The 16,216-nt window shown below is 40.2% G+C and overlaps 1 protein-coding gene across 2 annotated transcripts; it reads right to left on the reverse strand.

Moving 5' to 3' along the window:
- Positions 1–334: 334 nt before the first annotated feature.
- Positions 335–15,044, reverse strand: LOC126587942 (vacuolar sorting protein 3-like). 2 transcript variants are annotated; one of them, XM_050253052.1, is made up of 15 exons: positions 14,868–15,043; positions 13,173–14,373; positions 12,676–12,951; positions 11,966–12,162; positions 11,695–11,836; positions 10,707–10,979; positions 10,489–10,561; positions 9,620–9,668; positions 4,055–4,343; positions 3,812–3,867; positions 3,206–3,274; positions 2,963–3,074; positions 2,665–2,754; positions 1,575–1,745; positions 335–1,047 (listed from the first exon to the last, which is right to left on the reverse strand). In XM_050253052.1, exons 2-15 carry the CDS (start codon positions 14,301–14,303, stop codon positions 955–957), a joined length of 3,021 nt encoding a protein of 1,006 aa, XP_050109009.1. In that variant the 5' UTR covers positions 14,304–14,373; positions 14,868–15,043; the 3' UTR covers positions 335–954. The 2 variants fall into 2 exon arrangements, with proteins under 2 accessions (XP_050109009.1, XP_050109010.1); XM_050253053.1 differs by lacking the exons at positions 335–1,047; positions 1,575–1,745; positions 2,665–2,754 and having other exon boundaries at positions 2,966–3,074; positions 3,202–3,274; positions 14,868–15,044.
- Between the last annotated feature and the right edge of the window lie 1,172 nt (positions 15,045–16,216).

Raw genomic sequence — 16,216 nt, forward strand, 5'->3', positions numbered from 1 at the left:
GAGAGGAGGGAGAGTGGATAGGGTGGAGGGAGTAAGGAGGCTGAGTTGGATGATTGTAATTGGTTGGGGATTGATTTAGATTTTCTCTCAATCTATCCTACTCTTAAAATCATATGCAGATAATGAGAAAGTCTACCATGACTTTATGACTTGTGTGGGTTTCAGTGCTTTCCATTAACTTGATCCAAATATTTATAAGGGAAAACACTCATATTCAAGATATATTCAAGTCTCTTTTATTTCCTTTTTTGTCTTAAATATAAACAAGTTGAGAAAACCGGACCACATTTTTAACCTGTTCGAATTTACCAAACATCATAAAACAACTCCCAACTTATAACTTGGAAATTCCCTTTGTAAGTAATAACAATGCACAACGTATAAGCGTCTAACATCAACATCCCTCCTCCGTTATCAGCCATCCGATATAGATACCGTCACATTACAAATATTTGTCAAAATTCTCTGAATGTAACAACATTTTTATCAGTGTAGAAGGAAGTTTATGTTCAGCATATCTACAGAACTGAGCAATGAAGAATGCTGATCCCTCCACTATGTGGCAAACTCTTGGTCATTTCGACTCATGCTTTGCAAACTCGCAGTGTTATTCCTGATTCTGGGCAGAAATGGATTAGCCGGATCTCAAACTTCTAAACTACGCGTTCCTCTGGAGATTCGGATCACAACAGATCCTGGTAACCATGATATCATGCTTTAAGTTTTTCCCTATCACAATGGTGGGCGTGATGATGATTCAAAGAAACACATGTATTCCATGAGAAACGAATAATGGCATGCTATGGAGCATCCTTTACCGAACAATGAACTACGAAATTGGGGCCTGGAGATGACTTTTGAGTTGCTAAAAACCTGATCCTGACCCTCAAAGAAAAAACTCAGAGGCGCAGACCAGCCTCAATCTTCAGTTTCATAATCGCATCACCATTTGGATTACCGGGTCACAAGCCAACCTGGTTTCACTAGGACATCTTGTTTAAAGTTGCGACCAGTGACTGATGTAGACTCACCCTGACGACGGAAACACTGCACAAGAAAGGATGTTAATTTAGAAAAACCTTATTACTAGCCATGATCAATTAACATAGGGTGACCACTAGATATAAATCTGCTTAAGAATTTTTTTTTTTTCTTTGCATTAAAGCTGAACATTTGAAACTGGAAGGTTGTACAATCTTGTTGCATGTAACAGGTCACCATACTGGTTCGCCTATATTTTCCTTTCTTAGTAGAGTATGGAGCGGTTCAAGCCATTGTCATGATATTTAAGAGTATTATCCGTTATAAATACCGAGGGAGAGGATCTAGATAATAGTTCATACTCACACAAATTGCATGTATTTTCCTGTGTCTCAACAGCGAACCATATGAGACATCTTAGAAAAAGTACAATACCAGATTTTTCTGCCAACAGAAAATTGAAAAATATATGATCGAAAACAGACGTGGGGCTGTCTGGTAAGGCGTTAGTAATAAGTTATGAAAGGTGGGACTATCAAGATTAAAAGAAAAAAATCATCCTCTGTGCGTAATGAAAGGTCAACATTACTAACCTTGTAACAGACTATGGTGTCATCCGGGTACATAGCAAATAGTTTAGTTCCAAGGCGTGCATGGCAAGAATCACAAAGGCTTTCATCATTGATCTGCACATGCCTTGACTTTTCCTCCAATATTGCTAAACTTGCATCTGTATCTAAAGCACGTGACAGATTGTGCACAATCTGAAAAGCAATTAATGTATTGGCTCAAGATAAGGAATGAAAAGCACGAAACATGGAGATGCTACGTGCAAGCAAACAACAACAACAACAACAACAAAGCCTTTTCCCACTAAGTGGGGTCGGCTATATGAATCCTAGAACGCCATTGCGCTCGGTTTTGTGTCATGTCCTCCGTTAGATCCAAGTACTCTAAGTCTTTTCTTAGGGTCTCTTCCAAAGTTTTCCTAGGTCTTCCTCTACCCCTTCGGCCCTGAACCTCTGTCCCGTAGTCACATCTTTGAACTGGAGAGTCAGTAGGCCTTCTTTGCACATGTCCAAACCACCGTAACCGATTTTCTCTCATCTTTCCTTCAATTTCGGCTACTCCTACTTTATCTCGGATATCCTCATTCCTAATCTTATCCTATCTCGTGTGCCCACACATCCAACGAAGCATCCTCATCTCCGCTACACCCATTTTGTGTACGTGTCGATGCTTCACCGCTCAACATTCTGTGCCATACAGCATCGCCGGCCTTATTATTGTCCTATAAAATTTTCCCTTGAGCTTCAGTGGCATACGACGGTCACACAACACGCCGGATGCACTCTTCCACTTCATCCATCCAGCTTATATTCTATGGTTGAGCTTCAGTGGCATGCTATGTGTAAGCAACTTAAGAAAAAATAGATTCACTAATTTACTTATGATATGGAGAACATAGCTCAATACCCACCCAAACAAACAAACAAAAAAATAAAAATAAAAACCAATGAATGAATATTTCACGATCTTAAGGAAGAATGACAAAAATCTGATATGGAGAACATAGCTCAATACCCACGAAAATAAAAAATAAAAAATAAAAAAAATAAACCAATGAATGAATATTTCACGATCTTAAGGAAGAATGACAAAAATCTCAAACACAAAACTTACCCTTCCTTGACGGTGATGATGAAGTCGAGCTCTCAACATTCTTAATATAGTCTCAGAAGCAAGTTGAAGAGGCATATCTGGGGACAATCTCTGCAACATCAAACCAGAATTTTGCACAGAAAATGAGAAACATCTTAAGACTCTTGAGTCCCCAAAATTAGAATCTTGCTAATAATGTAGAAGTAACCAAACAAAAATGTATGTCCAATTGTGCAAACTTCAGTTTTCTCCGCTCCCCACCAATTTCCCAGAAATCTCAGAGAGAGAGAGAGAGAGAGAGAGAGAGAGAGTCTGATACCTCTAAAACTTGCAAAGGATCCAATGATTCCCCATGATTGTGGAGTAGGCGAACAGCAGCTTTAAACATAGGCTCCTTACCATCTTGCGGATCCAAATACATATCAAGTAACCTGAGTTCTCACAGCACAAACAAAAAGGAAAATTGAGAAGCAATTTTAAATACATCATAGGCATAGTTTGCATGTGTGTTTATGGGTGTTTTGTGTGCTTGTGAATGTGGAGAGAGAGAGAGAGAACCAACTGCATATAGACATCAGGTCTCCCAATCTCAGCACAATATTGCTCAGCAGCTTCACTGTTTTCCAGCTTCCTAAAAAGTGACTGTATGTTAGTTCACACGAAACTTAAAAAGCAAGGTTACCCTAAGTTAGACCATAGGCCAACACTTCTCAACTTAATATGAAACCCCATAACTGAAGCATATTCGACACCGCATAATGTAAAAAGATATAATTCGGGGGTGGGGGGTGGGGGATGGGGCTGGGGAAGGGAAACCCCCAAAGCTCAGTTACTTAAATACTATGTGGAACAATTTCTTTACCTAAACCCTATACCATAAGATTTTACTACTACTACTAGTCATAAACCTTATGTGATGCAAAAAATTGCTGAACACGTAACTTTTTTGAAACTTCACAAAATAAGATAGGTGTAAAAATTTAAGAAATGCACAAAAGAAACCCCATTGTCAAGATAATACTGAAATTTATCATTCTCAGGAAAACAAAATTGGGGAACCACATCGAAGCAACCATGAACTTGTGCCGCATTAATTATAAATGATACCCAGATGAAGTAGCAACTAATGTATTGTTGCAGATTTTTCAGAAAGCAAGATGAAACTTACAAGGCTAAAATTTGGAGCACCAATGCCTCTTGCCCTAGTTTCTTGTAAAGAATAGCCTGTTAAATAAATCGAAATTCAGAAAGTAGCAGTAGCAGTATCAATGTCTATAATTGGCCCAACAGCTAATGACCACAACTTAATAATTAACTTGTCCAATGGCACATTGTAAATAATTCGTGTATTCAGGTAGCCAGGGTTCAAAAGCAGAATTCAAGACAAGGTCCATAAATGGTTATGACAGACCTTCTCCGACCACAATTCTGATCCCTCAATTAAGTCTAGAACCTCCTCTGGGTCATACAAGTCTGAAGACTCTAAAAACATCTGCAGTCTTTCCCGAACAGAACTTTGAAATATCAAACTTGTTCTATCATCAGAAATGTTTGTCTCTTCTATCCTTCCAGGACCAAGGTTTTGCGAGGCAATATCTGCTTGAAATGCTTCAATTGCTGACTTGGCAAGTGAAAGAGCATATAATGTGTGGAACTGACTGTCACTGTATTCTTGGTCTTCAATCAACCACTGAAGGTACCTATGCACATAAAGAGGTAAAACCCAATTCTATACATTGAAGGTCACATCACATAAGAAAGAAACTTCTGTTTTTCTTTCTGATAAGTAATAAGTACATAACACAGTAAAGGCAACCAAGGAAAAATTAAATATTGCAAATGCGTTTGACAAAACAAATGGCTGGAACAGTAAGATAATAGCACTTTAACGAAAACACAGGTGGTTAGCTTGGTTGCATTGTAAACTTATAATGGTACAACAACAACAACAACAACAACAACAACAACAAAGCCTTTTCCCACTAAGTGGGGTCGGCTATATGAATCCTAGAACGCCATTGCGCTCGGTTTTGTGTCATGTCCTCCGTTAGATCCAAGTACTCTAAGTCTTTTCTTAGAGTCTCTTCCAAAGTTTTCCTAGGTCTTCCTCTACCCCTTCGGCCCTGAACCTCTGTCCCGTAGTCACATCTTCGAACCGGAGCGTCAGTCGGCCTTCTTTGCACATGTCCAAATCACCAGAGCCGATTTTCTCTCATCTTTCCTACAATTTCGGCTACTCCTACTGTACCTCGGATTTCCTCATTCCCAATCTTAATCCTTTCTCGTGTGCCCACACATCCCACGAAGCATCCTCATCTCCGCTACACCCATTTTGTTTACGTGTTGATGCTTCACCACCCAACATTCTCTGCCATACAACATCGCTGGCCTTATTGCCGTCTTATAAAATTTTCCCTTGAGCTTCAGTGGCCTACGACGGTCACACAACACGCCGGATGCACTCTTTCCATCCAGCTCGTATTCTATGGTTGAGATCTCCATCTAATTCTCCGTTCTCTTGCAAGATAGATCATAGGTAACGAAAACGGTCGCTTTTTGTGATCTTCGCTAGATTGCTCCGGTCATTAGTGTGGATAAGTATATAAATGGATAGAGATAGGAAAGCAAACACAAGATGTACGTGGTTCACCCAGATTGGCTACGTCCACGGAATAGAAGAGTTCTCATTAATTGTGAAGGGTTTACACAAGTACATAGGTTCAAGCTCTCCTTTAGTGAGTACGAGTGAATGATTTAGTACAAATGACATTAGGAAATATTGTGGGAGAATGATCTCGTAATCACGAAACTTCTAAGTATCGGAGTGTGGTGTCGTCTTGACTTGCTTTATCTGTCTCATAGGTAGATGTGGCATCTTCTCTGGAAGTACTCTTCCTCCATCCAGGGGTGGTATCTTTAACTGGTGGAGATGCACAAGGTAATGTATCAATTTCACTTGAAGCTTACTTGTAGTTTCAGGCTTGGTCAAGCGCGATACAAACCATGTAGTAGGAGTCCCCCAAGTCGCCGAGCTAGGGGGTCTGCTGAAAGAGGTGACAGACAAGGTAAGCAATCAGAGCTCCGACTGATTGTTCACCTTCTCCCCATCTTGCAGCAGCATGAAGGATAAAGAGAAGAAAAATGAGAAGAGATGATATGAGATACTTTTGCTTTTGAAGAAGTAACTTTCCACAGGCTTATTCTTGAACTGAGCTGGAGGGTTTTCTGGTTTCCTCCAGAGTATAAGGCCGACTGAAGAATTTGAGGGTCAAAACAAGTCCATCAAATCTAGAGTACGTTCCACCCTGCTGATATGGGATACTTTTGCTTTTGACAGAGTAATGGATGTATCGGCACGTGTGCTGTTACGCTTGTCTCCACATGCTTCCTTGTATCCTTCGCACTTGCCCTATCTGTTCCTCAAGCAGATGCGGAATCTTCCCTGGAAACATAAGATGTTGAAGATGAGTACTCGAGAGCAATGTCAGGTAAGTAATCAAGTAAGGGGTTCCAGGCAGTCAGTTCCTGGCTGGAAGCTTGATTCCAAGTGCTGACTGATTGCTCTCTTTCTCCTTGTCTTGCAGGTAAAAACAAGGCCAAAAGAAAAAACAGGGAAAAAGCATGATATGGGATACTCTTGCTTTTAACCCTGATGATATGAGATATTCTTGCTCTAGTATAGCTTGTTTGCAGAGGTATTATCGGGGGGAAAGAAAGCTGAATATTTCGAAAGGCTTTGTTGGGAGTGCCCTCTCAGATATGATGAAGGGTTGAGCATTTTTGCAGGTCTGCCTGTCCGTTGGGGATGGAGGTCGACATATATAGGAGTCTCCCTAACAACAAGTAGTAATGCTATTCCTTTACCCTGCTTGGTCATAGCACGGTAGTGGGAGCTGCCAGTTTCACATGTTTTAACTCTGTCAGAGCACTTTGAAAAAGTGGTCTGTGGTATCTGGCTCTCGAGATTCGGAGAACGATGCCTCTTCGATTTTTGAGAAAGCAATCATGTTGGGGGTCTGACTCTCGAGATTCGGAGAGCAGTGTCTCTTCGATTTTTGAGGAAGTAATCATGTTGGGAGTCTGGCTCTCGAGATTCGGAGGGCGGTGCCTCTTCGATTTTGGAGCAAGCAATCTTGTTGGGAGTGTTGTCTCGAATGTGAGTAAAGGTTGGACATGTTTGCTAGTCTACCTTGCCACGAAGCACAAAGGTTGACACATAGGGACTTTCCAATTATCCAGCAATGGTACTGTTCCTTTACCCTCTCTTCGATTTTGAGAAAGTAGTCATGTTGGGAGTCTGGCTCTCGAGATTCGGAGGACGGTGCCTCTTCGATTTTGGAGCAAGCAATCTTGTTGGGACTGTTTTCTCGAATGTGAGTAAAGGTTGGGCATGTTTGCTAGTCTACCTTGCCACGAAGCACAGAGGTTGACACACAGGGACTTTCCAATTATCCAGCAGTGGTACTGTTCCTTTACCCTTGTGGGTAATAATATGGTAGCTAGACCTTCAAAATTTATATGTCTAAACTTTGTTAGTGCTGTTTCTTTGCTATTCTTTTACCTTTCTTGGTCAGAGCGATGTAGTGGGAGCTGCAAGCTTCACGTGCTCAACTTTGGCAGAGAACTTTGGCAAAGTGATCTGTGGTACCCATGAGTTATTGTTGCGTGTGGGAAGTGGATGATTGAACAGTAAGATTCATGTGCTTTCTACTTCACCAGAAGTCTTCGACAGAATGCCCATAATTTCTGCAAAGCTGAGTGTGCGTGTGACAGGTGCTGACAAGGCTAGAAAAGTAGGTGCCTCTTTGATTTCTGAGATCGGCCCTCGTGGTCTCTGAGCAGCCCAGCTTTTGAGAAAGCGAGCGCCTCTTCGATTGATTCGGAGAACGGTGCCTCACCGATTTTTGAGAAAGCAATCATGCTGGGGGTCTGGCTCTCGAGATTCGGGGAGCAGTGTCTCTTCGATTTTTGAGAAAGTAATCATGTTGGGAGAGTGGCTCTCGAGATTCGGAGGGCGGTGCCTCTTCGATTTTGGAGCAAGCAATCTTGTTGGGAGTGTTTTCTCGAATGTGAGTAAAGGTTGGGCATGTTTGCTAGTCTACCTTGCCACGAAGCACAGAGGTTGACACACAGGGACTTTCCAATTATCCAGCAATGGTACTGTTCCTTTACCCTCTCTTCGATTTTTTAGAAAGTAGTCATGTTGGGAGTCTGGCTCTTTAGATTCGGAGGACGGTGCCTCTTCGATTTTGGAGCAAGCAATCTTATTGGGAGTGTTTTCTCGAATGTGAGTAAAGGTTGGGCATGTTTGCTAGTCTACCTTGCCACGAAGCACAGAGGTTGACATACATGGACTTTCCAATTATCCAGCAGTGGTACTGTTCCTTTACCCTTGTGGGTAATAATATGGTAGCTAGACCTTCAAAATTTATGGGTCTAAACTTTGTTAGTGCTGTTTCTTTGCTATTCTTTTACCCTTCTTGGTCAGAGCGATGTAGTGGGAGCTGCAAGCTTCACGTGCTCAACTTTGGCAGAGAACTTTGGCAAAGTTATCTGTGGTACCCATGAGCTATTGTTGCGTGTGGGAAGTGGGTGATTGAACAGTAAGATTCATGTGTTTTCTACTTCCCCAGAAGTCTTTGACAAAATGCCCATAATTTCCGCAAAGCTGAGTGTGCGTGTGACAGGTGCTGACAAGGCTGGAAAAGTAGGTGCCTCTTCGATTTCTGAGATCGGCCCTCGTGGTCTCTAGGGAGCCCAGCTTTTGAGAAAGCAAGCGCCTCTTCGATTTCTGAGATCGGCCTTCGTGGTCTTTGAGCAGCCCAACTTTTGAGAAAGCAAACGGCTCTTCGATTTCTGAGATCAACCCTCGTGATCTCTAAGCAGCCCAACTTTTGAGAAAGCAAACGCCTCTTCGATTTCTGAGCAGGCGCCTCTTTGATTTCTGAAGCTCCGTCGAGTGCAGATTTTTATAGGGGCTGGCATTAAGTTCCAAAGCACACTTGAATCTCCACCAGTAGAAGCTTCATTCTTGCACTTCTAAGATCTTGATTTGTCCGACCTCTTCTCTCTTCAACACCTTTGAAAATGTCTGGCCCCTCCGACCGTCGTTTTGACTTGAACCTTGTTGAAGAGGCAGCCCCGCCTTCTCCAGACAACATATGGCGCCCATCCTTCGTCTCCCCAACTGGTCCTCTTACCGTTGGGGATTCCGTGATGAAGAATGATATGACCGCTGCGGTGGTGGCCAGGAACCTTCTCACTCCCAAAGATAACAGACTACTGTCCAAACGGTCTGATGAGTTAGCTGTTAAGGATTCGCTGGCTCTCAGTGTTCAGTGTGCAGGTTCTGTGTCTAATATGGCACAACGCCTATTTGCTCGAACCCGCCAAGTTGAATCATTGGCGGCTGAAGTGATGAGTCTCAAACAGGAGATTAGAGGGCTCAAGCATGAGAATAAACAGTTGCACCGGCTCGCACATGACTATGCTACAAACATGAAGAGGAAGCTTGACCAGATGAAGGAAACTGATGGTCAGGTTTTACTTGATCATCAGAGATTTGTGGGTTTGTTCCAAAGGCATTTATTGCCTTCGTCTTCTGGGGCTGTACCGCGTAATGAAGCTCCAAATGATCAACCTCTGATGCCTCCTCCTTCTAGGGTTCTGTCCAGTACTGAGGCTCCAAATGATCCCCCTCCGGTGCCTTCTCTTTCTGGGGCTCTACCGACTGCTGAGACTTCTCCTAAGCAACCTTTGTGAAGGCTCCCTCTTGTGTGTTTATTTTGACTCATGTATATGTACATATTTGTAGCTTATCGGGGATATCAATAAATAAGCTTTCCTTCATTTCAACGTATTGTGTTAAATACACCAAAGAAAGTCTCCCAGTGCATACATGGCTACATTCTATACCTTTCTACCTTTCTAAAAGTCTCAAGAAAAGGCTGTAATGTGGTCTATGTAATTGACATACCTTTGAAAAATCTCTACCTTCTTTGGATCAATAGCTGCAATAACTTCATCTGCAGTAAAAAGAATTTCTCAAGTAAATTAAAACTTTTATATGCATTATTGATAACCATTTATTAGCTTTCATGCCATACAGATAGCAGCATAACACACACACTAATATAAAAGGCTTGTATTTTTTAAGAAGTAACAAAATACAAAAGGCTGATACAGCTAAATAAAGTTTGAATTGTTTAGATGCCCTACTTCAAAGGGATTTTCCAAATGAATGCCTAGATGCATGCTTGGGGTCAGAGGCGGAGCTACTAAGGGACTAGAATAGTCCTGGGCCCATCCTGCTTTTTTTCTTGCTAAAATAACATATTGTTGTTGCTGCGCCTTATCAGTGGAATACCATTAAATTCAAGTGTGCCCCTTCTTAATCTAAACTCTATTTTCCTTTTACATGCCTCGTTTTTCACTCCATCTCTCTTATTTCAGTGCAGACTTCCCTTTCCCTCCTTTTGCTATCAACTTTTCTTTGTCATTTCTTTAGTCCTTCTGTTATATTTTCAAATCTTTCATGCTTAACTCTTACTTCGTATTCAAGTGTTTGAGTTTGCACAATGTTTTTAGTTCTCTGTACTGAATTTGATTGGTTTTCCAAATGTGTAATTTACTACAACTTTTCATGTTGTGAGGCCCCTCCTCACATGAAATTCTGGCTCCGCCACTGCTTGGGGTAGCTAGCCAATGGCACAGACATAAAGGTGTAAACTTCTTATACATCACTCACCTTAAAACTGGATACTTGCATGGATGTCATTTTCTACACAAGTGGTAACCAAAAAAACACACATCAAAACCAAAATTACTGGGAGATCAAAGATCCACCTGGTGGAAGTTGATTAGCTCTTTTATCTGATGTCAAAACCTGAACTGCAAAAACCTGGTTGATATCTGCAACCTAACAATACCAATCAACTCCTAATTAAACAAGGGAGTTGCGAAGCACAAACCATAACTTTCAAAAAATTTCAAACTTCAAAAATAAAACAAAACAAACCCTCCAAGATAAATAAGGAACAACTCTGCAGATAATTAACACGTACCCATCCAAGATGTTGAAGAACAAGGCTTGGATCAGATGACTCCTCAAGAAGCTTTGATGCTTCAGCTGCAGCAGTCTCCTTACCAGAGATGATATTTGTACCACCATCCTGTGAACCACTCTCCAACATGGGGTCTTTCCAAAGGCCAGAAGAATAATTTCTTGCCAAGATGCGCCAGATACCAAGAGCCTTTGAGCTAATTCCTTTACTTGCATATAGGAAGGCAAGCGTACGTAAATGCCCAGAGTCATCTAACAAAGTTTCCAACTCCTCCTGCACCGCCCATGCAAGTTCTACAGTCATCCTTCAAGCAGGCTCCAGACAATAGCCTCTGTTTTTCAATGCATGGGAATGCTAAGATTGTTTGCCAACATCCTAACAGTGCATTGTCTTGAGGCCTATTAAGTATGTTGCTATTCCAAAACCAAACATTGATATAATGTCTTCAACTAGAGGACACGTTGCATGGTACTTGCATTTGATACCATCATATGGTGTGCCCTTTCTAGTTGGTTAAAATCCCAAAACTGTCTCTTAGCAATTAAATACAAATCAGGTCTGACCCAGGCCCCCGGCAATACAATTTGCAGCTTTACTATGGTCCAAATTAAGGGAATTTTTTGTCAATTTCATCTTAGTTTTTCATTCAACTACACTAACTATCAATCTTCTTTTCTAATCCTAACAATCACTACATCACTTTCTCTGATTCATATTATGGTATAAATGAAAAAAGAAGATATCCTAAAGTGGATGAAATCAAATGGATAAACAGGTCTATAATGAAAAAAGGTCTATAATGAAAACACAACTTGTTTTGCCTTTGATTTTATTAACAGTTAATAACTTAATATACTCCGATTTACTTCAAATTCAAGAAGACTAGAAATAATGCAGTAAGGAAACAGGAACTCCAGATTTAGGAAAGTTGTAAAAGCAAAAATCCTTCGGCATGGTAAAACGAATATATGAGAGTGGGAAAACATACCACAACACAAGAATTCTCTGATGATGCCAGCTTCTCCATGTCATAAACATTATTCAAAGCTCTGTAGAGGTACATTAATAGGGTGTCAACTCCCTCCTTCACTGATGGAGTCAACTCTTTCTCACGAGAAACCTCCAAATATCTGTAGCAAGAATGTATATTGAAAAAGTTACTATAATCCAAGTACAAGTTAGTTGTGAAATTAAATAAAAAGATGCAACAGAAAACAATAGAAAAACATTTAACAAAAAACCAGAAGTGATGTAGTCACCTAGTAATTGATTTGATGGCAGACTCCAACAATTTATCCCTATTTGGTGGATTCAGGAGAAATGCATCATCTACCACAGTTTCTACACCTGCTTTCCTAAGAAAGATTGCTCTTTGAATTGCCATCAACCCGTCATCCACAACATCTTCCAGAGGCGCAGGGGGAGGATGCAAACCCCAATAGCGGTTTCTAGGAACCTGAAAACGCAAGCTCAAATACAATGATTACAAAACTCAGAAGCTTAACAGCACTACAACATGAAAATCAGCAAGCTCGTAATAGAAGTACATATGTTCGTGCTAAATGCAGCATAAATGCAGGCTAAGATTGCAAGCGTGCGAGTCTTTCACAATTCTTCGCATTCACAATGTAGTATTGATTGTTACATAAAGAAATAGTATAAATGATAAATTGAATATAATTATGCAATCTTTTCTCTTGAACTACACATTGCCTATGTATTTTTTCCTAGTAATCTAACATCCCCAAGAAAATACAACAAGAATATTAGCCTTGACATTCTAATGAGTATCACACTCCGTGTCCTGATTTTCTTCTTACACCTTTTGACGAGTAATTATATTTTAAAGGAAACACTCCTCTCATTTTTTAGTAAGGCAGAGACAGCATATGTGAGTTTTATTCATATAGGAAGATATTATATTTATATGTGACCGTATCCCCTGGTTATGAGCAAAAAAATATCATACCAGTAGTGACCATCGATTTGGATCTCTCATTATGAATGGAAATACTTCAGAAGGCTGCATTGTCTCAGACTGCAAAAAGTGATTCACTGCTTCCTCAAAATGCAAGTCAAAAAGCAAGAGAAACCCCACTTGAGCATGAACAAACGAGAGCATATCCTTTGATAATTCACCCTCACACTCAAGATCTTCCACCAAGGAGATGGCTTCCTTGAAGTTTTTTTTTCTCAATAGATCTTTAATTTGTTCTTCAGATGGTAATTTCTGATAGCAAACAACCTAGAAATTTGCAACATGGAAAGGACAAGAAATCAAAATCTTTAATTGTTCATGTCTGCAATGAAGCTAAAAGAGTATAGATAATCATTAAATTGAGCATGCTGTCCAATATCCTAGTGAATAGGGTGTTGGGTTTCTACCCACGCCTCCCGGGTTCGAAACTCCCTCCTCCCCTTAATAATAATTAAAAAAAAAATCACTAGATCGATTTTTTCCCATACCTTGGTGGGGGTTGCAACAACAAGAAGTTTTCCACTTCCGTCTTGCTCATCTGCAACAATGCAAGGCCCTCCTACCCCTTCACCACCAAAAGTGATCATCTGAATGCATCTACCTGTTTTCTTATGATACAACTCCAGCTTTCCATCCCTTGCAATGACCACATATGAAGATATCTCCCCAATAGAATCCAGGTTACTATGGAACACCAAGCTACCACCAACTGGCTGCCCATGTGCATTAGCTATGATGCCAACATTGTCCACCAACAAAAGTACATTCCATTCTTTACACAACAATTTAAGCCGTGGCAGACTAGAAACATCCGGTAGCGAAAATATTACACCACTTTGTCCGGTAACACATGAAAACAAACTATATCCATTAACCGTACTGACAATTATTGAATCATTGAGCCATACCATGGCCATAACCCCATCAATACACTGAATTTCCTTCAGAATTACAAAAGACCCATCATCAATGTCTTGGTCACTTTTACCTACTCTATTACTCAAAACAAGCTCTACCAATACCAATCTTTTTCCAATCACAACAGAGAAAACATGATGGCCTATATGCTGCTGCACAGTTTCTTTCATTTTCGAGCCATTTGTTCTGATCCCACTTCCCAACTTTTGCAAAAACCGCTGACTTGTGCTTGTATACTCTGATGAATTACTAAGACCTGACAAATTCGAGCATTCTGATTCACTGCTTCGCAGCCTCCTTGTGATGACAGAAATTCCTCTCAAGAAACTCAATCTTTTCACAGGCTGTAACAGAAGCGTATCAACCAAAAACAAAAACCCATCCAAAAGCACCAAGAGCTTCCCAATCTCACCAAACACTTGGATAGACTCCACTGAGGAATTGCCAACCAAAACTTTTCGCAAAAACGAAATGTTTTGTGGGATTGAAGGGTTGTTGGAAGGATCGGATGGGGATTGATCATTGGGATTTACAGAGAGCAAAAGCAGGATTCCAAACTGGGTCCCAAGGTAGATTAGACATTGTGAGTCGGAGACCTTGGAGATAGCGAGTGATGTAACTCGTGCACGAGAGTGGTCAGAGAGGTTGAACAATGACAGTGGTTCAAGGACAGTGCGACCTCTAGGTTCGGGCTTGGCCATGTATAAAAGGCTAGTGCTTGACGATGAACATTACAAGATCCCTTTTTTGGTAATGTTTAGAAAATACCCCCTGAAATTGCAAGTAACTCAAAACTAATTACAACGCTCAGCACTGTAATCCATTGAGCTATAGAGCACAAAAAACGTAAGTAGACTATTACTACAGCTATTACAGCAACCTCATGTCGAAAATCGATTGAATTGCAGGGATAAACAACAACCGATTATCAAAATGTCAGCATTGTTTCAATATATTTTCAGCATAGTAATAACCTACAAGATCAGATTTTATCAAACAAACAAAAAAATACCATTCAAATGCAGCACAAATTCAAGGTCTCGTGCATTAGAACAATATACCAAATTCTCACTTTGCCAATCACTAAAAAATCAAGAGCAAAATTAATGGCATCCCCCAATTTCCGTCAATGTAAAAGACACAAACCGGCGAAAACAGTGTCAATTTTTCTTCTTTCTCAGTCTAATTAATCATTTTTTGTAGATCGAACAGAATTTAAAAGGAAAATAGCTAAAAACATGAAAAAATTAAGAGAACATTCATACTTGAGAAGCTAGACGACGGTGGTCGCAGGAAGTCGACGGAGCAAGGCGGAGACTGCCGAAGCATCTACGGTGGTGGGAAAGGCCAAACTGTTCGCAATTCGAGAATTTCGCCTAACAGTAGCATCACCAGACGTCAAAGTTCCATTTTTCATTTTTTTTTTAATTTGTTCCAACGTCAATTCCTATAGGCTATATTTCCTCCACCGTCTTTTTTCTCTCTCTTTCTCTCTTTTGTGTTTTTTTTTTTAATTTTAATTCGAAAATATAAGCTTAATAATATCGAAAAGTGCTTGGGGGCGTTAATTTTAATTTTTCTTTCATAGTATGTATCATTAATTGGTACAAAAATTTAATAGTTTAGATATTAATTATATATAGTCTTTTAATAAATTTTATATAAAATTAATATCGTTGATTAAGACGTGACATTATAGAAAATTATTATTATTGTAAGTGTAAGAGAAATAAATTTTGTCACATCCATGTTCGGACCCTCATCACATCTCGGGCTTAACTTCACCATAGCACAATATTATCTGCTTTGGGCACCGATCACGCCTTCACGGTTTTGTTTCTGATAATTCACGAGCAACTTCCTGGGTCACCCATCTTGGGATTGCTCTCGCACGAACTCACCTTAACTTCAGGTTGGGATTGCTCTAGTACGAACTCGCTTAACTTCGGAGTTCCGATAGAACCCGAAGCCAATGAGTTTCCAAAAGGTCTCGTGCTAGGTAGAAATGGGAATGTACATATAAGGCATAGAGAATCCACTCCCCTAAACAATGTGGGATCTAACAAATTTGTATTAAAAATAATGTATAATGTGCGAAATCTTCATAATTTATTTAAGCTCGAATTGATTATTTGTGACATGAAATTGAGGTTCCATCATAAAACCAATTGGTAATATGGAGAGTAGCCCAAGACCATATAAACTCATAGCAAACATTTTCCTCACCGATATGGGACAACTCTCAACACGTCCCTGCACGTGTGGCGGATATTCAAGCCTACACGTGGACAACAACTGGGTGACGTGGAGCGCGTGTGGCCGTTGGGCTTCACACGTGAACAATCTTGCTCTGATACCATGATGAAATTAAGGTTCTACCATAAAATCAATTGGCAATATGAGAAGTAACCCAAGACCATATAAATCAATAGCAAACCAATGTGATGCTAGGGAGGAAATATTTTGCTGATTTTTTTATTCATTTACCAAAATATAAAATCTTCTAGTTTGAATCTATTTTCACTTTCCGGTTGCAATTCATTTCAAGTCATGATTCTCAAATTTGAATTTGATCCCTAATTTCTAAATTCATCTAGCTTCTTACTTTAACAAA

This window comes from Malus sylvestris, chromosome 10, assembly GCF_916048215.2.
Source record: "Malus sylvestris chromosome 10, drMalSylv7.2, whole genome shotgun sequence".
Lineage (NCBI taxonomy): Eukaryota > Viridiplantae > Streptophyta > Magnoliopsida > Rosales > Rosaceae > Malus > Malus sylvestris.

Bases quoted from the DNA above. Each gene is read 5' to 3' on its own strand.
- LOC126587942 (XM_050253052.1), bottom strand. From the start codon at position 14,303: ATGGCCAAGCCCGAACCTAGAGGTCGCACTGTCCTTGAACCACTGTCA. The intron at 10,980-11,694 runs GTATGTTTTCCC...TGGGCGGTGCAG, and splicing joins CAGAGAATTCTTGTGTTGTG to GAGGAGTTGGAAACTTTGTT. The intron at 3,275-3,811 runs GTAAGTTTCATC...GTCACTTTTTAG, and splicing joins GTGCTCCAAATTTTAGCCTT to GAAGCTGGAAAACAGTGAAG.